The 27,505-nt window shown below is 39.5% G+C and overlaps 1 protein-coding gene across 4 annotated transcripts in view; it reads left to right on the forward strand.

Moving 5' to 3' along the window:
- ORC5 (origin recognition complex subunit 5) overlaps nucleotides 1–14,198 on the forward strand; it is a 68,927-nt gene extending 54,729 nt beyond the window's left edge. For all 4 annotated transcript variants that reach the window (XM_027751830.2, XM_027751829.2, XM_027751832.2 and 1 more), the window contains 2 exons: nucleotides 10,004–10,116; nucleotides 13,645–14,198. In XM_027751830.2, the coding sequence (XP_027607631.1) occupies nucleotides 10,004–10,116; nucleotides 13,645–13,690 (159 nt within the window). In that variant the 3' untranslated portion in view covers nucleotides 13,691–14,198. The remainder of the gene's footprint in view (nucleotides 1–10,003; nucleotides 10,117–13,644) is intronic.
- The last annotated feature ends 13,307 nt before the right edge of the window (nucleotides 14,199–27,505 follow it).

The following is a 27,505-nucleotide window of genomic DNA, read 5'->3' on the forward strand; positions in this document are numbered from 1 at the left end:
TGGGGTTTTTTTGTTTTTTTTTTTTTCCACCTTAGAAAAGCAAGTGATACATGGCATAACTAGCAGAATTTCATGGTTGTGTTAAAGGGCGATGGAAACTGCATAAAAAAACAAGTGTTGTGTTTGAAGAACACAGTTTTTTGATTTACAGTTAATTGCTGACAGATGATGTTTCATGCTGACAGATGATATTTCATGCGCTTTATCTGATAAAGCCAAGTATAACTGAATAAGAGATGGAAAACTGGTAGTTTTGACCATTTTGTAGAATATCTATGCAGAGATATAAAGATATCTATAAATAGCTTTTTCAGTTGCATCTAACGTATTTAACGGGTCATTGAGTCTAAATTTTTAATATTTCATGGCTTCTCATGGATGGCTGAAAGCTTTGCTTTCTGTAGAAAGACTAGCAAAAATGGGTGCTAAAAATTTTTAACCTCTATTGTAGCATATCTAAACTTATAATACACATTTTTTTAATGAAAAGAACATGTCTTACTGTAGATTACAACTATCAACTTGTGCTATTACAGTAGAGTTTGTTTTATTTGTTTTCAAGAAGCTAGAGGAGTGACAGTCTTCATCCTGTCTTTCCCTTGCTTCTGGAACAAAATGCTGTAGATTTACTGATTCAGAACAGAATATTCTTCTTGAGTCTGTTTGGTTTCCTGCCATGCTCAGGGAAGGGAGAGATTCCAGATCTACCCATTTCCTGCTGCTGAGGAGAGTGACTTTGCAGAGTCCTCTCTTCCCTTGTGCTGCATGGTGACAGTTGGCCAACCTGGAACTGGAATTTGCATTCATCCTTGGTGTTTTGTCTGTTCTGCTCAAGGGTACCTGTAAACAAAGATATGGGAAGATGTTAAACTTAAATGTCCTGATTTTGTTAGGGAAGAGTTTGAACAGAAGTGTAACTCTTCCTCTCGGTTGCTATTGTACAAGAGCTTTGTTTGTAGCTGTTGGTTTGTCCATCGCTTATCAAATAAAATTCTAATTACTGTCTTGTATAAAAGTAAATCAGGTGTTTAGGGATTTTTTTATCTCTCCTGTTTGATGGCATAATTGTATGATGGCAACTGGTATGACTCAATGCTACATATACAGCTCTTGCTGAGAGCTAGGCAGTGTTGTTTTTAATATCTTGGTGTGCAGCCACATAATAATAAATTTCTCCTCTGATGTGTTGATGGGTGCAGTAGTGTCACAATTCAACAATCTTTTTTAGTTCCAGTTTGACAGTACAACAACAGCATGAAATGTATTGTTTCAACAGGTCAGATCCATATGTGTGAACGATTTTATTAAGTCCCTGAAATTAAGATTACTAGGACCCAGTATGCTGGGCAATTTTTCTTGCTTACAATTTTATTATAGCCTTTCCGAAACATTCTTTGCCAGTCCTTTCAAGAGACAGCACACTGGGCTAGGAGAGATCTTTGTTTTGTACCAGTATGATGTACTTACATACTTTAATGATTGATACAAGTTTTTTCTATTTTTGTTTTTGTTACTATTTATTTCTGTTATAGAACCACTAAAATTTGCGGAGTTTATGTAGTCAGAGTGAATGTGGAGTTGATTGCAGTCTTCTGCAATGCATGTAGTGAGTAGTTGAGATGCAGCATGGTACTGTGGAGAATCTGTAAAGATTTGTTTTAACAATCTCAAGACACAAAATAAATGTATCTTTAAATTGTCGTTTTTTGGAGCAGACTCTCACTTGAGACTACAGTGTATTTACCATTTGTCTGTTCTTGTGGTTGAAATATCTGAGGTTTGTATTTTGGGATTATTTGGGTCAAATTGTCCTGGGGTGGTTATTTTAATTAAAATATTCTTGATATCTTGGGCTTTTATGTAAGAGTTGGATCAATACTCTTTAAACGCTTAATTATCATAATCATCCAAAAATAAACTGTAGTTAAGACACATTGAAAATCTGTTTCTTTTTTGGAGAAGGAGGTAGTTTAGACTTAGAACATATTCCCAAACATCTGATTATGAGAAATCTCTTAATTTCATTATTTCTGCTCTTGGCATATACAAAGGACGGATTTTTTATCCTCAGGACAGGTTTGAAATCCTAATTGCTTTCATTATTTTTTAATGCAAAACTATATTTACAAACAGAACTCCTTCATAGAGCAGTAGAAGGCTGGTATGTACACCTTTCTATACTGGGATAGCATTAAAAATTTTCTTCTGTTCTTTATAGAACTTGTCTTGCAATATCTAGAAATGGTGCCGTTGTGGGACAGAAATGTTATAAGTGAAGGGGGGGGGGAAACAGGTGAAAAATTTCTAGATTTGGGGAATTAAGGTTATATGCTTGGTCAGTTGCACCAAGGTTTGCTTCTGGAAAACAGTCTTTGTGTTGCCTTCCTCATCTAAAATAACCCTTTTGGAACCTGAGGCCTCTGATGCAGAAATGAATGAGGGGATGGCAGAAGGATACTTGCGTTGGCTAGTGCCTGTGCCTTGAAAAATAGCCAGCCTTTGTCTGGTGTCCACTTTTTGAAGCTACCTGACTTAAGTAATCAAATTAGCTGTAAACATCATTCCCCAAGTGTTTCTTTGGCCATCTGTTACCATCTTCAGTTGCTCAGATTTTGAAGTATGGACTAGAAAGGGCAGTATTTCTGAATTATCTGTCTATAACCTAAATCTGTAGTCCTCCTATTCAGGAGTTGTTGTGTTCCCAGTTGTTATGGAGCACATGAGATGCATCTTCAACATATTGTGAATACATTCAAACCTTCTTTTGCTTATCAAAATCAACTCCTGTCATCAGTTCCGGGGTCTTAACAAATTTCTGAAAATATTTCCAGATAATCCTCAGGTACAGAAAATAATTTGATCCTTTCAGAAAACACCACATCAAGCAAATTTGTATCATGCCTTTCATGCCTTTATGAAGTACTTTATTGATCCTCAGTGAGGGAATTGACTCAGAAGTACTGATTTATCCATGCATCACTCTATACAGTTTTTTATGGTTTTTTTTAAAGTTGATGAGCAGAGCGAGACAGAGAGTAAAGTGTTGTGAATTGCCTTTTATTTTCCTTTTTCTTATTAGGCAAATTGATTAATGCTGAAGTAGATGTGCTGAGAGAAAAAAAACGTAGCTTTTTCCTAATTTCTATATTGAATAAAAATAATGAAGAGAAAGCAAATTCATTAACACTTTGAAATATTCTTTAATAATAGTTCCCAAATGAATGTATTATTGAACTGCTTTTAAAAAGTGATGTTACTGTAACAATGAAGTGGGCAGGGGTAATCTGTGCGTATACTTTTGAGATATCATGAAGGTTTTCAGAAGGATGGCGGGGGAAGCTGGATTTTCATCATGTGGGTTTTTGGTTTTTTTAAAAAGACTTCAGGGTATGCAGACAATAGAGTAATTAATAGAGAGCCTTTGCAGAGGCACAGGAGAAGGTTAAAGAAGAAACAGAGTGCTAGGATGTAGAAGGTGCAGATGATATACTTTTTTTTTGATGAATGCATCGCAACAACCTCATTAAGTCAGACCAAAAGTGGGTTTACCCACTGTTTTACTTAGACAGTAAAACTGTCTGACTATTTCCAAGTAATACCAAACATGCAGGAAAAGTATAAGACCAGAGAGCAGAGGATGAGCATAGTCTGTTACAACTTCTTTTTACCTGTGGCTAAATGCTTGTTAGGGAGATGATGTTCTTTATGTTCAGCAGCCTATGGTTGTGTTTCCTTCCATGAATGTGAGCAGTGGCTGTCTTAATTCCATAAAACTGTGTACCACCATGCTGAATTGTCAGTGGCAAAGTGTGCCACAGCTTAGGTACTAATTTGGATGAAGAATACTTCCTTCTGGGTTTCTTGTTTGCGTTTTTAAATTGCCTTTTTAGTGTCCTGGGATGATTCCTGGATCTTGATTCAGTGTTCCCATTTTAAAAAATTACGTTGTGATTTAGTTTGGGGTTTTTTTTGGAAAACAGTGGTTTTGGGAAGAAAAGATGTGAGGAGTAGAGATAATGAGAAAGTATTGGCTGATGAGCCAAGATTTGCAGCTAGTCAGAGTCACTGAACAAAAAAACCCTAGAAGACAGGCGGCTAATTGAGAGAAAGTATTCTAAAATATGAATAGAGCAAGCGTAGGAATTGTCTCCTTGAAGCAGGGGAAATACATTTGCTTTATTGAGATTCAAGAGAAAAGCCACAAGGAAGCCAATTGCAGGAGAATATGCTGTAAGTAAGGCAACTTCTAGTGTGCAGAATGGTGTTCTGTGGTCTAAAAGACAGGAGAGAGGGGAGTGGTGCAGAAAAGGAGGAGGGGAAAAGGAAAAACCAAAGTTGCGCATTTATCCCTTGAACAAGGGTATGAAATTGGCAGTGTTTCATGTCAAATATTATTTTGTGTAAATAGGACACAAAAAGTAAGACTAAGTAGAAAAAGCTGGAGGTGATTAACATTGATAATACAGTGGAGAAAATACCATATGAGAATGACTCTAATGACCTGTAGAGTAAAAACTGAAGGAATTTTATAGTAAAATTCAATGTTATATGCTTTGGGCTTATTAAACTTTTCTGTTCTGAAGAGACACAAGAAGTATTTTGAAGGTGGTGAGAATGATACAAACTGAGTGGGTTTAACAGCATGAAATTCAAGGTGATGTACTTGAGGGTAAATAAACCTTTCTTCTTAATACAGAGGGATTGTCTTTTAGAGACCAAGGGAAGTTTTGGCTGTCTTAATAAATGACTGAGCCACCACTATGATGAAGCTTTGAAAAAACCAATGGAGTCACTTGTTTAAATGTGTGAATCCCATAGGTTTGCCGTGAGTGAAATGAAATCAAGGTCCTGGAGAGTGAACACAACATTATGAAATAATACTTATGTGACAGAAACATGGAAAACTAACTAATCTGGGACAAAGAAAGATACCAAATGCAAACATTCATAAAAGAAACTGCTTGCAAAGCAGGCTGGGTCACTGCCCTGTAGCATCCTGTACAGCCACCTGTGAGTGTTACCAAAGTGAGGGGCACAGAGTGCTGTCTGTGGAGCAGCACTTGATATCCCACTCTGTGGGTGGCTCTGTTAAAAACATTTTGACTGCGTTCACAATATAGTTTAAAAAAAGAGTTAGATTACCTTAAGCTGAGAAAAAGGTAAAATATCTAGCTGAAGCATGTGGTGATGAATGCTTTAATTGCACACTGGAAGGCTATGGGTAATCTGGAGGGATGTCCCTTCTGTTGTATTTTTTCATGATTAAAAGCCTTGTGCAAAACAAAATTCAGTATCAGAACCTGATTTTTTGTACAAGCATTCAGAAAGGTGTTAATTTATTTTTAATAATTTTTATGAAAACAGTTGCTGGCTTAAATATATATAGTTGCAATATTCTATGGCTACCTTTCTGTATGAGCTTTTGGAAAGAGGCTGACATACTGAGCATACTCTAGCTATAATTTTGATTGAAGTAATTTTGAGCAGGTTTTTTTTATGCTCACATGATTTGTACTAGGATCATTGAATTTAGCTCCAGGAGACTATTGCACAGTTATTTCAACTGAAATGTGTTTTGTAAGTGGCATCTGGTTTTCAAAGTGCCTTGTTGCATAGCAGTGGTTTTAGCATGTGCACGAATGTGACTCTTGGCAGTGGTAGGTTTCGAACAAGTGCAGTGAGCTGCACCTTTGCTCTGAGAGCCATGGGATGATGGTGCTGCAAAGCACGAGGCTGTGCACAGAATTAATAGGACTGTGAAAAAATATAGTACCCTTGTCTGATGGTGCTGAATAAGGTAAGGTCTTAGTTTCTTGATACGTTTGAGGTTCAGAATCTATGGGTGAAAGTAAGCCAGACTAAAGAGTTAGAATTAATGCGTCTTGGGCAAGATAATTCAGGATTATAGACTGTGGAGATGAAAAATACCTTGCAGATCATCTAGTATGTTTCTACCAGTTTGAAATTGTTCCTCCTAGTGTCTTTCATTAATATTTTTCTAGTTCAGTTTAAAATGTACCACTTGGTGAGTTTTCAGTCACATCTCTGAGGAATCACCTTCCCCCTCCACCCGAAATAGTCAGCATTCTTTTCTCTGTTTAGTTTTATCTTATGGATTTGAGGTGTGTCCCACACTTTGTCCAGACTCTTTCCTGTGATAGTCTGTCATTGCTCACCCAAACTAACCATGTGTTTCCCTGTATCTTGGGTTCTAATTCTGCTCATGTTTTGCACCTCACAGAATGTTTTCTTGCTTCTTGTGATTTCCTCAGGAAGAGCATGGCCTTTCTCAATAGACAGACCCTGCTTCTGGAATCCTTCTCACTTCTGTGCAGCCATGTGCTCACAAAGCCAGTCTTTGTGCCTGCTTGGGGAATGATGCAAGGCCCATCTGTTAGTCCAGGCTGATAGGGGGAAAAGCTGCCTTTAAGGATGGCTTGTGGGTTGCTTGTGTTTTTCCAGAGGTTTCAATGTCCATGTTTGACCAGTGCATCTCCAGAAGCAATCTGAGCAATCGTTGTCTCCTGGCAGCACCTCTCTACTGTGCTTTTATGATTATTCTCACCTTGGATTCAAGATCTCAGCAGCAGGTTTCTCACTCAAATGTATTTCAAACCAAGCTCTGCCATGACTTATTTTTAAACATAGTGGTGAAACCTGTTCCTTTTTATCTTTCAGATCAGTAATATTTTTTTTTTCAGTTTTCTTGTTATTCCTCTAGAATATTTCATTTACTTACTAATTTTTGCTAATATTAAATCATTTCCAATTTAAGTAAATTCACAAGTAACTCTAGAATATTTCTCCCAACTGTAATTTCTTTTGTTCAAAAGATTCTCAATAAATATTCTTTTTTATGCCCACAGTTTTTCTGGCTTGTTTCTAGTCTGCTCTTGCCAGATGTTTTTTCCTAAGCTTTTGTGATCATGAAATGGAGCCACTGTACCCATGGTATTAAAAAAAAAAAAAAAGGAAGAAAGAAAAGGAAAAAAAAAGATTTGAAAAGTAGAGGGGTATTTTTGGCTAAGACATGCAATTAGTTTGGCGTTGCATTCATACTTTTCCCATCTGTCTTTCAAACTTATGATGTGTCTTAATTTAAGAGCATATTGCCTCTGCAGTTCTACAACACTTAAACTTTTGAAGTAGTAAGGTTTTTCAATGCTTAAGTTATAGGTGAGCTTTGTAATTTTGCTGGAAATACACTGTCTGAAACCCAGTTCATTCCACTGTATCCTGCTTTGCCAGGTGAATGCCTAAGTAGGCAGAGAGAGACTCTATGATTGCAATTTTATGCAAAATAGCTCAGCTTCAGAATTAGATCTGGTGATGATTTAATACCATACACAGCTTTTTCTTCTCCTTCCTCTGCCCCCCACCAAGATAGCTGTCAGACATTCAGCAAAGGGGTGCTCAAACCTCTTGTGTCAGGAGGGATTTGAACCTTCTGTGTCCTAGAAGACTTCTTAACCATTTGATGAAGGCAGTAATTTTTAATTTATGGGGTCCAGACAGATAGGTTCAGCACAAGATATTTGAGGAACTTAATACTCCCACATCTACCACAGTTGAATCCTTTCTTCTGACAAATCAATTTATTGCACAAAATAGGTGTCTTGTCCATTTCTGTGGCTGACTCAGCAGCAGAACAATCCTGCTATATTGTATAAAGCAGAAAAAAATGAAGAAGTCATTGTTTTGGGATGATAGAACTCCCTTGCTCTTTTTGATTCCTCCTGAACCCATTGAAAAAGCTGTGCAGACGAAGCTCCAGGCTGCTGCCCCCTCAGCAGGAAGGCTTTTGGACTTGTCCTTTGGCGATCTCTGCCTTTCTCCATGTATGGGCTAGACATCTGTAACTATGTCTTGAATTCTACTCCAAAAACTAATGAGTTAGGTATTTTACCTTCTAACATTTGACTGTCTGTAAGAAAGCTGGTCCCTATTTACTCCCCTTAGATATAAAACTGTTTCTGCAGGAATTGAAAATGACAATTCTCTCTACTGCTGTCTTTTTAAGTGATCTCAGGGTCAGGACTTGCTGTTTCATCACTTGCTTCTCTGTGATGACATTTTATTAAGGAAAGTATTGTGAAAGAAATTAGTAAAAGGTTGCAGTTTGGTAAGTAACTTTGTGTTACTTTGATGATCAATAGTCTCATGTCTTGTAATATTGTATATTGAGTCTTTTACATACCACATAAAACTGAGATGGGTCCAGCTTCACACTGTCCAGACTTTTGCTGTGGTCATTGGCAGCTTTTAGGAGCCTGCTGCCATTCCTTCATTGGTGATCTCTGAAGGTAGAGTCAGCTGCAAGTATGTATTGGAGAAGTGATTTGCCAGTATTGGTGCACTAGGTTGTAAATCATCAATTGTTACAGCAGATTACTTCATAATGCTTCTTCACTGACTGAATAAGGACTTTGTTGAATGAAGAATGTGCTCTCAAACTCATGAGTATTTTAAGAAAATAAACATATAGTAAGTTTGAGGTTTATACCAATTCAGTGATACATTTAAAGTGATTAATGAACTGGATTTTGAGCCATTTACCATATACTGAGTTCAATTTTCTTAAATGCTGTCAATGCTAAAATTTCATAAATCATCTAAATTAAGTAAATGGAATTTGTCTTTGTGACTGTGTGTAGACCAGCATTCCTTAACCAACTGCAAAGGCTTTGCAGAATGATGGCTTCAAAGCTATTGTTGCCTTATGCCACATAAAAAAAAGTTAAGCACAGGCTGTTACAAAAATTGCCTCTTTCTTAGTGACCGTATTTTTTTCTGTTCTCCTCAGGTAGGTGTCAATTTTTTATATTATGTCCACTTAAGGAAAAACCTCAGTAATTATTCCTACCTCCTGCAAGTACTGTCACAAATTTGAAGACCAAGTATATTTTCAGCAAAAGAGTGAGGTTACTACTGAGTTAGGATTATTTTTTTTTAATTGATACCAATGAGAACTTGCTGATGCTTTTTATAGCAATATGCTTCCTTGAAGGTTTGAACTGACACTCTCTTTCCTCATATATTTATTCTTGAGAAATTCCTTACTGTGCTATTATCATTACACAGAAGTGGGTCATGGTTGGCTGGTTTTTTAAAAATGAGACCTGTGGTCAGACACCAGTTTGTCACAGATTGTAACCTTGTTGCCCTGAATTGTCAGTGCCACCTATTGCAAAGGCCAGGAAAAAATTTCCTGAGTTTTACCTCTTTCTTTCATCTGGGAGCTGGGAGGAGGTAGGGAGACAATGGAATCACCACAGCATTTTTCCTAACTGAGTCAGAGTGGGCTGGCTGTAGTCAGTGGTGACATCCCACAACTGCACTTCAGTGATACTGCAGGCATCATTTGGAAGAACAAAGATAGGGAAAATTATTCTGGTACATTGCTATTTTGGTAAAATAATCAATGGCTTTGTCAAGAGACTCTATGTATGTTTGTAGGCAAATTTCTCCCAACTCAGGCCCTGCTCTTTTTAAGTACATAATCTTCCAACCTTTCCTTTCCAACCTTCAAATTCTTTTTTGTCTGGAGTAGAGTGATACATCCATCTGTTCAAAATGTGCTGTGAGCTGGCACAGGAATATCCAGCTTTGACTGTGAAAGTTCAAGAGGAGGTCTTTGGGTATAAAGGAAAGAAAATCCAAGTCTCTCCTGGGTGTCAGGCAGAGACTTGAAAAACGTTCAGCTCATGCCTATAATTCCTGTTCCTCTGATCAGAATTCTTCTTGATACGAAGGATGGAGGGTTTAGACTGAGTCTCTCACTTCTTGTGCTGTAAATGTAATGGAAAAATTCATATACATTCCTGGGTTTGCAAACTGTAGAACTATGTGAAGATCAGTGAGCGCCTAAGAACCAAAACCAAACCAAACAAAAAAACAAACAAACAAAAAACCACAAAAACCCCAACAACAAAACAAACCAAGTTGACCACTGCTGTTCATGTCAACAAAATTGACTAATGTTACTAGTTTCTCTTGTTCACAGATCACCTCTCTTGTGACTCTCCAGCTGTTATCCATGGTTGGCCAGAACGACCAGCTTGAAGGACCACGATACAAATGTACTGTGTCTCTGGACTTCATCAGAGCTGTTGCCCGGTGAGCCTATTACAGTTCATTTACTGTTGTATGTGCTGACGTGAATAGAGACTTCAAACCAAGTATTTGCTCAGCCTCTAGCTCTTTGCAGACCAGAATAGAAATATATGGATGTTTTCTAAGAATTAATGACTGAGTTGTCTTATTTATGAGAAGTTGAGGTAAGTATAGTCCAATCCTATTTTGAAAAAGATTTGTGTTACAGTGGCAGTATCTGTTACAGTAACATACTGTCTTTGTGCTTAATAAAGGTCAGGGACTTCATGTGAAAATACTGCTCTAAAATGTCAGTCCATTTTATTACCAAAAGGCACATTATGGTATTTGAATCTGAAATTATATTTCGTTCTTAACAATGTCTGTCGCACATATGATATAAAAACTGTATAGATTATAAGAATTCTTCCACATAGTCTGTCTTGTGTGATCTGTAATTGATACAAGCCAATTCAGTAAATGAATGTAGGTACGTCAGTGGCTTTGTTAATTCAGAGCCTTCAGTCTTGAAGTCTGAGAACAGCTCCAGGTCCATCAGGAGAGATGTCGATAATCTGCAGACAGAAGTAGATGCAATACAAAGGCAACAATCAGGCCTATGTCTCATATTTATCAAATGCCACCAGCATTACCTCACACCTGTTGCTGCAGCCAGCTTGTTAGAAAGTGTTGGATAGACAGTCTAGCCAGAACAGAGCCCAGAAATGACATGTCAGGGGAGAAACATTCTCAAGGCCAACTCTTCTCTGTAATGTGGGATTTCAGAGGAACCTGTGGTGTAGACTGTATGCTATAACCTCAGTGCACATGTTGCTCTCCTGAGCTATTAAATGTCCATAGCCTTGTCAGTAAATGCAACAGATACACTAATTTCAATTTTCAGTTGTACAGGCCATAGAACGAAACTTTGTCTGGGTCAGGTCTGGCTGGACCACACTGCCAGGACCTCAATGGCTTCGCTATGTCAGTTTGCTAGTCCCAACAATAAAGTCTCTTGTGAACGGTACCCTGGAAAAGCTCCCCCTGGTACCAAGATCCATCTGCTCAGCAACATGGATCATTGTGCATACAGTTATACATTGTATGTATCCTTGAATAAAGATACCTGAAATGACAGCCCTCTCCTTGCGACTTTAACATCCTTAGAAGTTTCACTGACTCCATTAGAGTTGCTGGAAGGTAGAGATGGCCAGAAGACAGGAACAAAACTTGTGCTATGCCCCTCATGCTTATGGGAGAAAGTAGTTGTCAAAGACGCTATCACTTCAACCCTCTGTGCATGGTATAGTGCTTTGGCTTGCTTTCCTTTAGATCAGATGTGTGTGTATGTGTATATATATGTATATACCCCTATATATATCCAAACTGACTTTTCCTACGTGTTATGAGGAAGAAAGCAGTTCTGTTTTTCTCCCCCTCCAAGTAGTTTGCCGTGTTTCTGTGCTGCATGGATAGGGCCGTTCAAATGACCTGATGGATTTGAAGTTGGCCTGTTCTGCTTTTCTCCTGTTTCCTCCCTTTTTTATCTCGCTTTATTCCTTTATTACACGTTTTATTAAAATACATTTTTCAGCCCACAGTATTTTTTAAATCTTTAAGGATGATAATCTGTAAAAAGACAAGATTTCATGAACTCAGATAAATGGGCTTCCCTCTTCTCTCAGTGGAGCGAAGGCATGAGCTTCTGTACTTTAAGAAATTTCTTTTTCTCTCTGTGCTATAGTCTTGGAGCTGCAGATTAGACTGTAGATTTTAACCACTCATAGGAGACATTGTATTTGTTGCAGAGAAGAACTACTTTGCAATTTCAACCAAAATATACATCAAGTAAGCCCATCTTCTGATTCTTCTTTCTCTGTTACTATAAGAACACTAAAATAAGTTTGTTAGTCAATAAAATCTTCAGATACCTCAACCTTGTTACCATCTCAGCCTTGCTACTTCAGCATATTTTCTAATGGAAGGCTGGAGAGTGCAAAGGGTGGGACAGAAAAGGATGCTCTTTCCCTCCCCACCCCCATTCAAGCTGTTCAGATTGTCATTTCATTTTCTGTATTTTATAAGCAAAAGTGAAGTTTGCATTAAAAAAAGCCACCTGTTTTTGGAAAAGAGTAAAAAACTTGTCTTTTGCCGGTGGCTTTTAGTGTGATAACTGCAGACAGCGTACAGTCTCTTTCTTCAGTACCACAGAACCTCATGTCTGGCTCTATTCTATTGCATATACTCTGCCTTTGTGGACATATTTCTGTGCTTTCTACCACATAGTAGTTAAACATTTAGCTGAAGGTAAAGTTGGACTTCTCTTTGTTAAAAATCTTTAATTTCTGTTTTAAGAATTTTAAACACAAGTTGATGGATTTTCACTAGTTGACGTAGGGCTCTCTTAGTGTTTGTTGAATGTAGTGGATCTTTTCAGAGAGTCTGTAATAACCCCAGTTGTTATGACAGGACAGTTGTGTTTCATTCAGTTGATAAGGTCAGCATTTGTTATGATTTGTATGATTTTGTTTCTGTGGAAAGCCTTGTAACTAAAGCACGTTTTTGAGTGACAAAATGACATGCGAGTCTAACAGTGGTAGTTTATTTCTTTAAATTTGTCACTGGATTATTAAATAGAACTCCAACACAGTATTTCCTGTTATCTATCTTGGGGATTTCTAAACTTTTTCTCTGTCCAATATGATGTTTTACAAAAACTTTTTGAAAAGTGGGTTACAGGCTGATGCATGAACAGAGAATATTAAATGATTGTAGTCTAACAAATAAGACATTCAGCTAGTTAATATCACTTTGCATTGTTAGCTGTTATTTTTACATCATTGAATCCTTAAAAAAAAAACTTTTATAGTCGTCTTTATATGCAGTAATTTCCATTATTTATTCAAATAGTAAACCCCAAAGTCTGAGTGTTAGATTGTATAGAAGAATGAGTTTAGAGACAAAAAAAATAATTATATGTTTTATTCTACTGCTGTTTCATTTTGCCTGCCATTAAAGTACAAAAGTGTACATTAAAATCTTCTATCTCATTGAGTGACATTCTTGGATTTTTCAAATTTAGCTATGAACATGGGTCAACTACTGTCAAGACTGAAAGAACGCAGACTGCAAATGAGTACAGATGAAGGAGTTACACAGTAAATGCTAAAACAGGTGGTTTGGAGATGAACAAAACATTCAGTAGCACAAAAGGTTGCTGCTTTGCATCACCAACTAGAGTATCAAGTTAACTATATGAAAGTATAATCTTACTAACTTAGATATATTTTTACTGCTAATGATTGAAATAAGAATCTTTCACTTTTTCCTAGGAAGTTGCTTTCTTTCCTTTTAAGAATATTACAAAGTTTAAATAATCAGAAGAGAGAGGATGATAGAAGTTAAAAATTCATTAATCCTTGCTTGCATTTCTTTTGGGGATATTGCTTGGTTTTGATTGTGTAGAATGTCCCTCGTGTGTTGTCTCCAAACAGGTTAAAGTCTTAGCACGGTTAAGATGATTGCTCTAATATACTGTGTTTTTGTTTATAGGACCGTGAACTTCGACATAATAAAGTACTTGTACGATTTCTTGTGAAAACAAGCTTCACAGCCATATGGACACTGTGACAATGACTAAGGCAAGCTGTGTTCATCTCTCTACTTAGCTGGCCAGAAAGAAGAGTATTTTGGCTCTTTTGGATTTGTCCAAACAGGTGCTGGCCCAGCATGGAACCTGATGAAAATACTCTGATTGGTCTGGGTGGATCTGAGCAGAGGACTATTTACCAGGGACCCTGGAGTATTTGGAAGCAATGTGTTAATTATAAACAGCAGGGTTTGAGCACAATCTGTTCTACTCTTAATGATGTTATCTTAACACTGAAATTGCCTGAAACCCATTTACTTAGGACTGCATTTTGCTCTATGAACTCTCCCCAGTGCTTTGAACATGGCAGCAGCCGTTGTTTGTATGCCCAGTCTTTTCACTTCCTCTCCACAGGAATCTTTGCAATTGCCTGCCAAAGCAGCTTTTCCTGAGGCCACCATTTTAGGAGAGTGGAGTAGCAAAGTATAATAAACATAAGAACATATTTAAAAATCAAGCTGGTACAAATTCTTCTTTCTCTTCAGTAGTATGTAGGCAGACTGTTACACTGTTACATGGAGATCACGATGATAGGAAACTCCCAATTAGACAACATACTGTCTTTTTTCAGACCATTCATAAACGTTGACTATGAATCTATTTTTAAAAAGCTCTATTTAAAAAAAATCCTTGATTCTTAAAGTTCTATCCCTATGTCAAACTTGAAATGTTTTATTTTTGCTTCAGCATTTTATAGTCCTTTTATGCTCATCCAGTTATATAAAGTGCTAATTATAGTGCCGTTTGGAATGAACGTACTTTGATACACACTGTGTAATGGCTTTTATAACAATCTCTGCCCTGTAAAGGAGGATGGCACAGCTACCTTTTCATCAGAAAGGGAGAAATTCAACAGGTGACAGAGTATTTCTGCAGCAGTTCCCCAAAAGAGGTGGAACAGTAAATAATCAATGTGGTATTATAACATAAAACTTTAGCTTTGGAAATATGTGATGGAATACAGTACAACTACAGGTTACAAGTAAAAGATTCCCAACTTACAGAGCATTAAAATCCCCTAGTCCAGTTGAGGATTATGCTCTTCATGAGTCTGAAGACTTGTGTCACCCTCTTGAAAACTCCAGGTCCCACAACCTGTTACTCAGATGTTTTACTTTTGAATGCTCACCTTTCAGTGTTTGACAGTAGAAGACTGTGCCAGGTCCTATGTTGAATGTTATGTTTTTTTCCAAGGAAAAGTCATCAGTCTTTCTGCCCCTTTGCTCTGATATTGGCAATGGTCAAGTACTCTGAACATGTGTAGCCTTTTCTCTTTCTTGTTTATTTTCCTTTGGGTTTTTTAGTTGGTGTGGTTTTTTGCTTGTGGGTTTTTGAGGGGGGGTGGGGGTGGTTAGTTTTTTGTTTGGTTTTGGGTTTTTGTTGTTTGTTTGGGGGGGGTATGCTTATTTTTTTTCTCTATTGTGGATGTGTAGCCATACTTCTGGATTCAGACCCAAATGATTTGAGTTCCAGGTGAATCTAAGTGACAAAAGCATCCTTCTAGCCAAGCTCTGGCTTCCTCCCTTAGGAGAGTGTGAAAGGGCAGCAATGAGTCATCTCCGTGATCTGTTTTCCTTCCTACCGCTGAGCTGAATCAAACCCTGCACCTGTCCATGAGGTGGCAACATTTGTCACACTTACTGAAGTGCTGAGATACAAATACATAACCTGTTTCAAAAACCTTTACTACCTGCTTTTGTTTTTACTTATTAAAATGTCCATAAGGTGAACTTCGGGCTAAACTTCACAGTCTTTTTTTGTCTTGGAGGTAGTGTTGGGCTCAGCTCTTGTGAATCTCCTGTATGACTACCTAGGGCTGCAAGTTGGAGAGGAAAGAAGTTTTGAAGTGTTCATATGTAAACTAGTCCATGAAAAACAACAGCAGTACATCCTAGGATTTTGTAATTTCTGATCTGGATTAGAATTTGATATATGAAACATGATGGGACTGATACCAATTTGTTAAGTGCTATAAAACTTGAGTCACTAAAATTTCTTTTTCAGTAAACACCAATCACTCCCACAAAGCAGACCAGACCTCAAAACTCCTTAGCTCCAAGTTTGAAGCACAAATTAAAGACATGAAATAAGGGTCTTAGAAAATAAGTAGTGGGAAAACTTGTTTCTGCTGCTGTTTTTTCAATCTGGTGTCTCCTATACTAGCCTGATGAGTATTGATGATTATTTCCGGTGTAAATTCAAAGGATGAGGATACTAATTTTTGTGGAATGTAGTTAATTTGACTGAAATGACATTAACTAGAGAAGGAGTAGTAACTGAGGAGCCATTAGACAGAACCACTCTCTTTACACTGAAGGCACTTTTGTGACCTTTGTGAAAGACTCATATGAGTGATATAAAATTAAAGCTGAATCAGCAGAGTATGAGAATGAACAAGGTGACTGAAGTGCAGATGATTGATGTAGGCTATAACTATGCTGATGATGAATAGTAGGATTTATTCTGACAAACTAGAATATTTCTATATAGCCATGTCAATGAGTTTATAAATTACTGCTGAGTTTCTTACTAGATACCCTAGCAATACTCTGTTCTGAGATCCCACTTTCATGGATGAGGTGTGGCCCGCTTTAGCCTCTCCTGGGCCAGGATTTCATCCCTCCTACAGGTGGTTTTAAGAACTGTGCAAATGATGCAGAGCAAGACAGTTGTTGAGCTAACCAGAAATCCTTCAATACTTTAGTGCTGCAGTATGTATTTTAAAATTCTTGAGAATTTTTTTATTATTTGTGAATTGCAAAGCTTTATAATACTGTAAAAATTACAGACTTATATTACTTAGTGCCTGTCTCCAATGGCTGATCAGCAGGAGCAGGGGCTTGTTCTTACAAGGAGAAAGTAATGGAGAAAGTGCAGCTATCATCAGTTGCAAAGAAATTAGTGCCCTTGAAGTGCAGCTCTGACTTCATCAACAGCTGCATTTTCGTACACAAGATGGAGATTTTATATTTAAAAAAGGCTTGCAAGGCTGCATCCACATGTAATACAGCAGGAGATTTACTCTTTTTGACAGTGATTTGTCTTACTCTGGTTCTCCCTGAACCTGCTGCTTCTACCATAACAATCCCTGTAACTATTGGGTCTGTTTTGGGGTGATTTAAAGAAATAAATTGGTTATTTGAGTACCTTCTGAGTTCTGATGTCTCTCTGACGTGAGAATACATTCGTTTTTATCATTGGCTAAATTTTTCCAGTACTTTTGCCAAGACCATTCAGGTGCTTTGCTTTCCTCTCATAACTGGAACAGCCAGCCATGCCTGGAGAATAGTGTGAAGGGCAGGATTCCTGGCAGGAACGTAGGAGATACTTACATGTTTGTGACCTGTGAGCAAAATGTACACAGCTGAGTATCTCAGGATTAGATATTCCCTCTGCACTTGTATTGACAGAGATGGCAGGGAAGAGAGAAACAGCAGATTCTTCAGGGTTGCCTGGAGTTGGCATACTGTGTGTTCTAGTCAGACCAGATAGGTGTGGAACAGAACACTTATTCCATCCGGGAGTAAATGCTACCTGAGGAGAAGTAACTTCTCCGGTTTTCCCAATGACAGAATGGCATAACTTACAAAAGTGCCTTATCATTGCTGGTAAATATGCATTGGGATAAAGGTACAGCTTGATTAGCAAGTCTAATCGTAGACAATACAAAATTTTTATGTGTTTGTAGATACTGGAATGGCTCCACTAGAAAATTGAATGGGAGATTAATAACAAAAAATGTGTTTTTTATCTCAGCATGTGATGTCTTTTGCTCTGAACAGGCAGATTCATATGAATAGTATAACACTCAGATAAAGGTAACATGGAATGAGCTCAATTTTACTTTTTGATTTTTTATTTTTGTGCACGTGTATTGAAACCATTTAAAAAAATAAATCTGAAAACAATACAGAAATTTTTTGTGTGAGCCAGCAGAGTTGAAACTGCAGAAGTACAACCCTTATCATGACATTTGCCTGAAAACTGGATTTGGGGTTGTCTTTAAAAAGCAACTGCTCAATGGCACTGTCTTTGCTAGAACAGAAAGTTGAAAAACATCATACTGCTTGTTACTGGACATTAGCAATGTATCAGCCATATATTTGAATAACCAAGTACCCAGGTGTCTGATATCAAGAAGCTTAGAAGTAAGGTATTAAAGTAAGATAAAGACTGTCAAGCAGCCTGTGGCCAGTGATATTTCCATGCTGTTTAAGTTGAACAAGTGAATGCCAATACTCCATTTTTCCAAAGCAGCAGAACTATCCCTAACTCTTCCTTTAATTTCGTTCAAACACTGGTTTTGAACAGACAGGTACTTTGTTTGGTTACAAATCATTTCCATTGGTGTGTTGCAGTTGCTGAAAAGGATTTATCATACAACTCTTCCAAGGGAGTTACCACCACCAGGCAGCAAAGTACTGGAAGAAAATACATGTTCACTGCCTACTGTTTGGGTAGGCAGCTGGGCAACTCCATCAAACTCTGATGTTTTGAAGTATCCAGAACTCTACCAGACTTCCGCATTCTATTTTTTTCCTGTACCCTCCTGCTACAATTCTGCGTTATTTTTTGAAATAGTTCTTGCAGAGAAGAACTGTGCCACAAGCACAGCCAGCTCCGGGGCCTGACACCTCCTAAGGGATCTCCCACAAGCAAGCAGAGCAGAAAGGCTGCTGTGGGCTGCCTGTCCCCCCGTGGTGCACATGTGCATTGTTCAAGTAACCTGTTGGCACCTACTGTCCTCTGTCCTGCCATCACTTGTTTGAATATTCGCAGAGGGATCTGTTGGGTACTTGAGGGCAGGTGTTCAGCTTCAGCAAGGTCCTTTTCCACATCCTGGTGAAGTATGTTGAACCATTAATGCTGTATTGTTGTCTTGATCTTGGTGTTCTTCATATTTGTTTGATTTTGATGAAATGCTGATGAAAAGCTCATGTCAGTGTCAGACTGGTGTAGTAAATGTGATTTTTCATAAGCAGCACATTGAAGGTGCAGCTTTGCCTAAATTCATTCAGCACATATGTTCCATTTTCCTGGCACATACAGATTTTGTACAGAACAGGATTTCTAATATGCAAATAGTTTCTTTTCTGCATTCAGTTCTTGCTCAGGGAAATATGTGCTGCTCATTATTTCATGTACTTTGTTCAGATAGTTGAGTTCAGAGGAATAAAATAGGACTGGTAGGGCTGGGAAATAGAGCTTTGCTATCAGGCTTTCCTGGAGCCGGTATATTGGTAGTTCAGCAGCTGAGCACTTCTTATGTCTTCACGTAGGTAATGAGGACTTTCACACAGGCACTTCCTAAATCCTGGGAGTCAGAGAATAGTTGGAAGAATAGCCAAGAGTAAGGTACGTAACCTCTTGTTAAGGCAACCTTGCTAGATGAGGGAGCATGTTTCTACAAAATTCAGCAAAAGAAGAACGTACCCAAGAGGCAGTGATTGAGAGAAAGTTCTTTACCACTCTGGTGGCAAAAGCCTTGATTATATTCTTGCTGTTTTCATTGTTTCTCTTAAGTCAGGGAGTTTTTACAATATTTATAGGTGCTGTTTTTCCTTTTCCCTCATTTCCATCAGTACAGTCCCAGCTCCTGTTTTTTCTTCCTCCCCCATTGCATCCAGTGCATTGAGAGTTCCCACCTTGCCCAGCAGTTCGCATGGGGAAGCAAGTGCCCTGCTCTGTCTGTGATGCTGTCCTGGATGCCAGCCCTGGTGTAGCCATCTCCAAGCAACTCAATATCCCAGGTCTGACATCAACAGCAGAGAGCAGTTGTTTCATTTTGCAGGATGGAGGAACTTCAGCAACAACCAACCCTGAAAAAGAAAGACGTGATGTGAATAAGCAAAATATCTACAGGGGAGGCAAATGATGTTACTCGCGTGCAATTACAGCAGTTCCTGAATTCCAGCTGCATGGCTGAATGAATACCCATCCCATTTCCTCACATTTACATTTTCTGTGCCATTTTTGATTATTTCTTAAGGATGCAAATCATTAGAAACAACAAATAGCTGGGAGTCCTGTTCAAACTTCTGAGAACAGCGTCATGTTGAGATTTGGGGATTTCAGGGAAAATGAGAAGAACAACTGAAGACAAGTACATGGTTTCTCCATGTAAACAAACCTGTAGCTCCTGCCTCCCGGGGAGAGGAGCTTCCTCTTCTGTCAGCATGGGCTCTTTCACTTGACTTAGCCTGGGGTTGGGGCATGTAGAGGAACCCTAAATGGCTTCTTCCATGCTGCTCTTCACTTCAGGCAAGACAGAACGTATCTGGAGCTCTCATTTGAGGCGTGTTTATACTGAGCATGTTGCTTTCTAGTGGCTTAGAATCCTTTAAACAAAATCTCATCTAATTTCAGGAGTTTGTCTGATTCTAGGAAAAGCAAATATGATGGTTGTGCAAATAGTCACTTTCTGCAAAGTTTTGTCCTCAGCAATACCTCTGTTGTTCACCATCCACACCTTCTTCTTTGAAAGTCAGACCCCTGAGTAGACTGAAGCTGATCCCTCTGATTCATTTGAGATGTATTTGCAGAAATAAATTAATCTTTTTGCTAAAATAAAAAATGGGGAAGCAGGGGATTAGACTGCAAATTGAAACTGCTGTGTATTGAGTAGCGTGTGACAGCTATAAGCTTTCACATGACTTGGAAACCTTCACACTACAGAAGTCAAAAATCCCAATTTCAGAGTGATACATAAATATGTGGCTGGTTTATATTTTTCTCAGAGGGTACAACATGAATTTTTGGTGTGGAAGGCAATTACGTGTGTGACCATGGGCAGCTGTTCTCCATCACTAGCTGAAGAATAGCTCATCCATCAGAAAAGACAGCACTATCTCTTCATGTTCACAGCCAAAGAGATATGGAGATAGTGGAGGATGTCAGGTGATACTGAGTTTGGTCTGCTGTTTCCTTCTCAATTTCCTTTCCTGAGAAAGTGAGGATTGTGATAGAGCACAGTAAGATCATGAATATCAAATGATACTCTTCAGTAGGACAGGGATCACCACAGGTTTCTGATGATCCAAAGTCTGTGCCTGCAGGCTGCCTTGAGAGCTGCTGGGAGTCTCCTTTGGGGATGTTATCTTTGATGCTCCTCAAAATACTGAACCAGTCAGAGGGGAGAGAGAGAGAGGACACTTTTTCCTGCCCTTGTGCCAAGACACTGCTGTTGCGCTTTCAGCTAAGAAGGACAAGAATTTTGGAGCAGAAGACCTGGGCGTATGGATTTGGTCACAGAGATCTAGAGTGGTTACATGGATTACTGTGTGGAACAGATCTACTCTTCATTCAGCTTGTTTAAATCACAGAAGAGAACCAGTCTCAACAGGGATCAGGCTAATCCTTTTTACTGTTTGTGTCAAACAGTCCTCGCTCATTAAAAACTGGAATTTCTTTTTGCATGAAACGGGTAAGTCAGCGTAGGCTGCTTACCCAGTTCCAACTCCAGCTGCTGAGAAAGTCATTCTTTTATTTTTAGTAGGTTAAGGAACATCATTTTTATGCTAACCTTTTTTCTTCTGAATTCTTTTCTACAGATGCCTTCCAGAAATCTTTGGATGTTCGATATGTTACTATAGATATATAGTAAAATTTTGACAGCTTTCTTATTGCTCAAAACCTGCGGTTCCCTGCAGAGACCTTTTCTTCACTGTAGCCTTATTGCCAAGTTGTCAGAGCATTAATTAAACTAGAAGAATAAGGCATTGCATGTCATTTCCTATACTGGATGCCTTCATGTCGGGGACATATCTCCATGGCAAGAACCTGTATATAAACAAAAAATAAGCCTGGCAACAGTACAAAAGCTCATGCAGGCTTTTAAGTGAGAAATGTGGCAAAAGAAAATATGGAATTTAAAGCAAAGTATTTCTAGGGAAAACATAGAGTTTGCTGAATACTGCAGTTGTTAAGCACAAATGTGATGATTTTGTTTGGCTACTACGTGTATTCCAATGCTGGTTTTAATCTCCATATTTTAGGTATTTATTGGCTTAAAAGGTTTCTCATGCTAAAACCCCCTCACTTATTATAGGTAGAGTGAATGTTCCTTAGTAGCATTACAGATTCTCTGTACAAGCACATAAAATTATGTATAGTAAAACTTTATTCCATATAAACTGCTAATAATTTGCATAGTTTTCATTTTGCTGCACGGATCAAAATGTCTTTTCATATATTATACAACACCTCTCAATTTGATGTACATTTACTCTGCTGTTTAGAAGCCAAAAAAATACAGCACACATGCTGATGTTTTTCCTGCAATAAAATAAATAGATGCTCAAACTATAATTGCAATCCACTGCTTGCTAACCCTGCAGGCAGAGTCACAGTATTACAGAAACAGGAATATTTTTCATTTTTTCTCACATTTTCAGGGCTGTAGTTTTTTGTGACTCTTCACAAAACAAATTTGATCATTCGCTGCCAAATTGAAAGGAAAACAAATATTTTCAAGAGCCGAAAGGAAAAAAAATTGTGTTATAAGGACTACAAGATGAAGAGGTGATATCTGGATGCTAAAACTGTCATGGGCATACAGTGGTTTTCCCTTTCTTCTTTCCATGCGCAGAGCATGGGTTGCGTACAAAGACTGCATGAAGGGGGAACACTGCAACTGTGCCTGGTTGTGCCACTGAGGCTTGGGAAGAGCAGAGGACATCCATCACTAGAGACTTGGTTACAGTCCTGGCAAGAACACATGAGTGTAAACTTCTGTGCCACTGAAAAGGGACCTGGAGGGCACTAGTTGTATCTTCGCTCTCAGTCAAACACAAGAGCACCAGCAGCCTCTCAGCATGTCATTTGAAACATTTTCAAGCTTAAAAAGTCCATGCTGTTGTGAGGAAGCCAGATTAACTCCATGCATATGCTTCTGGGCTGGAGCTGCATGGCTGCTCTCCACGAGCAACCTTCAGTCCTCCCCCAGGAGCTCCATGTCCAAGGTGGCTGATGTGGCCACAGGTTTTGGTGTCTGGTGTGACTCAGTTGTTGTAGACAAGCAGGAACAATGGCTGTGCTGCCAGGAGCTGCCAGTGGCAGCATATGCAGCGTGTTCCCCTTCTCTTGGTGTCTTCATAGAATCATAGAATACGCTGAATTGGAAGGGTCCCATCAGGATTGAGTCCAATTCCTGGCCCTGCACAGGACACCTGAAGAGTCACACCATGTGCCTGAGAGCATGGTCCAAATGCTTCTTGAACTCAGACAGGCTTGGTGCTGTGAGCATTTCCCTGGGGAGCCTATTCCAGTGTTCAGCCACCCTCTGGATGATAAATGTTTACTGATATGCAACCTAAACCTCCCCTGACTCACCTTCCCGCTATTTCGTTGAGTCCTGTCACTCGTCATGAGAGTAAAGAGATTTGTACCTGCCCCTCCGCTTCTCCTCATGAGGATGTTGAAGACTGCAATGAAGTCTCCCTTCAGTCTCCTTCAGGCTGAACAAAGTGACCCCAGCCACTCCTCATATAGCTTTCCCCTTCTTGACTTACTGTCGCTGGTATTTCAGATGCAAGAGCAGCAGCACTGTGAGTGCCAGTCTCAGAGTTACACTACAACAGAGCGGTTTCGCACTTGTGCTACTTCTGATCCTGCACAAACCCTTCCCCAATAAATCCTGTAAGACACCTGGCTGGCTGTTTGCTGAGGAGTCAGTGCCCAGGTATTTTGCATCTCAGGCAGCCTCTGAGGCTGTACTGGGGAGCAGTGACTCGTGCATGTCCCCAGGGCTGCAGGTGTGGGTGAGAGGTCTCCTCCTTCAGCTCGAAGTGTCACCCCTTCAGACACTGCAGGGAGGCAAGAGCTTGATTTATTGCTGTGCACCCCAGGTGAGAGAGGGAAAGTTGAAGTGCTGCAGTGTTGGGCGATTGGTCACAACCTCCTCTTAAGTGTCAGAGTGGCGCCGTGAGCCTCCTGCTTAGAAGAGGCCACATTTTCAGCACAGCTTCTGCCACGGGTTGAGTTTCCCTGGCTGTGTCTGCCACCAGGATGCATGGGGGGCTTGTGGTGTTTCACCACAGAGAGCTGCCTCTGCCTGAAGGAAGGGACAGCACTGAGATGTCTCCCATGACCACGGCGAGACTCAATGTCCTCCCTAGCTCCCTCCCCAGCTCCCTCCCCTTCTGCTAAGGCATCCTCAGCATTACTCAAGCACTTGGATTCCTCTTCTTAAAAAAAAAAAAAAAAAAGCCTTTAAAAATTATTCTTTAAAATTTTCTGATGAATAGAGTTAATCCCCTAAGAGAGGAACACTCTAGACTGCTTAGCTGCACACATCTTTTATTCATGAGCAGCATACGCCATACATTCACCCCCTCACTCAAATCTCAGGCATTATTTCAGGCAGAAGAAAGCACATCTTTAGCATCGTAGGCTTTTGAACAATACAAAAATATCTAATGAAGTGGCAACACCTCTCAGAGGCAATAACCCCCTGAAACATTACAAGCCTTTATAGTCAGTGGGCATTTTAAGGCCTTAACTTGTAACCAACAGAACTTTGTTATTAAATGATTACATTTTTGTACACAGAACTTTTCCCCCTGTGTGTACTGACTGAACCCTAAATGCTAAACTGCATCAGTCTGCTCTTTCTCATAAACTGCTTGGTTTTTAACTTACAAGGTTCTTCACATCATTTTTCCCAGTACATCCAGTAACTTCCTTTCCCTTTGTTTTCTGGATGTCTGAAGGAGAGGCATACAAGAGTTTTAAGTCTGGTGCAAGCTTAAAACCTGCTGCTTCTCCTCTCAGGTCTGTTTTTTAAAACACAGGTGAAATAGCCTGGGGAGTGCAAAAGTTGGTTTCTTCAATTAATTTAACACATTTCTTTGTGAAAAAAAAAATTAAGCAACAGCAGAGATTAAAAGTCTGTAGAAAAACCTGCTGCTTTAGTCTAACTTCCTGGTGGTGGCTACTAAGCATATTTGGGCTTCAGGAGAATTAGTTCATTGTTGCTGAAATTTTAGCTTTGATCTCTCATTATAAGTTTTTTAAATTCTGAGGATTAATAGCATTTGAGGGGAAGATCCAAAGACTTTTTCTGACTCCAGTGGGAGGGGGCTCTAGGTAGGAGAGCTCACCTCTGCATTTTGATCCCTGGAAATGGAATTGACCTTTTCACAGCTCATTTAGGGATCAGTTTATGTGAATAGATCTTAATGTTTGACCCCAATCTCCTTTGCATGCCCTGGTGCAGTTGGCCTGTGAATACTATGGCCTCCTGTCAGCAAAAGGAGACAAGATGTTTGCTCAGGTGTTCATAGTCAGCAACCCAGCAGAGATGGCTCCAGCTGAAGCTCCAGCTGGGGCAGGTTGGAAAACTGGGAGCGGCTGTGCAGAGCTGAGCAAAGCTTTCTGCTTTTCATCTTGGGTGAAAATCCATACTGCTGCCATTTTTCACAGCTGGATGGATTTTGAAGGTGGTATTTCTCTTCCAGGTATAGTTTCTCTGTGAAGGATAAGCCAACCTCCTGTGCCCAACAAATGCAGTTTTCACTCCTGCTGGGGAAGGAACATAAGAGAAGGGCTCAGATGAGAGCTGTGCAACTAAATACGCAGTGCCTGGGGGAATATCAGCTCCTGTGGGCACCCACAAACTCAGCAGTCCTGATCCTCATGGGCTGTGTAAGGCTGGAGAGCAAAGGCCCAGCTGAGCATCTCAAAGACTTCCCCCATTTGCCACCATAAAAGGACTCATTCTCACAAGACGTGGTGAGTTATCTCCCCTGCCCAAGGGGTCCAGTCCTGTCTCCCCCAGCCCTGTGCCTCATGCTCCTACTGTTTGCTTTGTGCCAGTTCTGGAGCTGGTCTCACCCTGCTGTGAGCCTAAAACTAACTCAGCCAAAAACTGGAGAGCTTTTTGCCAGGTCTCCAGGATGGGTGGGGAGGGACAGGGAAGGGTGTGGTTTGGTAGCCACAAGCCATTAGGATCTGCTCAGCTGCCCCCAAAACCGAACCTTAAATATATGCAGCACCTACTGTTTCCCTGTGCATTGATGTTCTTGCCCTTGGTCAGCGGCATAGCTTGGGCCCTTCTGTAGAAGGCCCTGTGACTGTAGATGGAAATGCTGTTGAAGAAAACTGTTTAAAATTAATTATCCTCTTAGTTTTCCAAAGGAGAGATTCTGTAGTCAGGTTTGGGTATCTTCTTAAGGACTACAAGCTTGTGCTGCCCACATGCTGTACATATGAGACTGCTAAACAAAGAACACCAAAGCTATTAAACCTGCCCTTTTCATGAGCTATAAATTCATTGGCAACTTTTTTTTTTTTTTAAATCACACTAATCTTTCAGAGAACAGAGCCTCTGCCTAGAGATGCTATTCCAAGGAGAATCAGCCACCATACAAGGTGTCCTCTTGATTTATAGCTGCAGCAGTCTGAATTTCATATAACATGATAATATCCTATAAAATCTCAGAGCTGTACACCGAGTCCTGCGCAGATAACTGGTTGAGCAGTATGTGAAGACAGGATGTGATAATAACATCTTTCCTTCAACATGAAACGATGCTATTTGGAATGCCATACTTCTTGGATGTGGGAGCAGTAATCCTATTATCAGTCATCAACAATAAACGACACCATTGTAGATATCCATTTGCTGGGAATGATACAGGGAAGCTATTAGGAAGCATGCTGATGTTTCACCTGCTATTCCCTTGCAGGTTTTTTCTGCAGATTTCTGCCCATCTGCAGATTTACTTTTTTTTTTAATCACTGTAAGTAAGAGGACTTTTACTTCACTTGATTATTATTTCAAGCCACCAGTTGTATTTCAGCACTGATTTAGGGAATCCTCTTCCAGGTCTTAGGGCTGTTTTCCAGAGGATCCTGAGCCATGGCATTCTCTCTGAGAGACACTCCAGGTGAAGAAGAGTAGAACGGTTTGTGGATATATTAATGGATGCACCTATGGGGATGTGTAGCAAGGAATAGCAGCAAAATCTGCCATAAATTACCTGAGAGATCTCAAGGAAACTAGACAAGTAACACCCAAATGACAGTGCCAAGCAAACAGATGAGTTTTCATCATCCTCACACCTAGCCCATCCTTTCCATCTATGGCATACTTTTTGATTACACTATGTTATTTTACAGCTAGTATAAAATATTTAGGGCTTTAAATTTACATAGTCATAAGAAATACCACTGTACAGTACATAATACAATTCAAATACAGGAGCTGTATAATTGCATACTTACACAAAATTTTATTAGTGGAGGAAACATAATTTTGTTCCAGCACATTGTTGGAAATTATTTCTATAATGAAATCATAGGAAGAATTTCTTTAATTAAGTAGAAGTGTAAATGAATGAATTAGGTTATCTCTCTTTACGCTTCATGTGCTGGGTTTGCAACTGTTCTTAGACTGGCCATTTTGTTCCAAGCAATCCAGTACAGTGAAGCAGACTAAGAAGGAAAATGTCAATGCTGCTGCTCACTGCTCTGCCCATCCATACCTCATATTTCTGCATACCCACTCTCTTTGGTCTCTTATTAGCAACCTTAAGGACTGCCAAGATACAGCTGTACATTGCCCTCACAGCATTTCTTGACCAACTACAGGACTCTGAACTGTTCTTAGATCCAAGGCACAGGTAAGCACTTCATAGGCACAGACTCACCCAGTGAGTAGGATGGTTACCAAAGTGTCCCATCTACTCTTGGTGATGAGTTATTACACTGCAAGCAGGAGCTTTCTCAATGAGAGATGGGCTGGTGCACCTCTGCAGCGGGGTC

Source organism: Pipra filicauda, unplaced genomic scaffold, assembly GCF_003945595.2.
Source record: "Pipra filicauda isolate LSUMZ 115617 unplaced genomic scaffold, ASM394559v2 scaffold167_size3244652_pilon, whole genome shotgun sequence".
NCBI classification, from domain to species: domain Eukaryota; kingdom Metazoa; phylum Chordata; class Aves; order Passeriformes; family Pipridae; genus Pipra; species Pipra filicauda.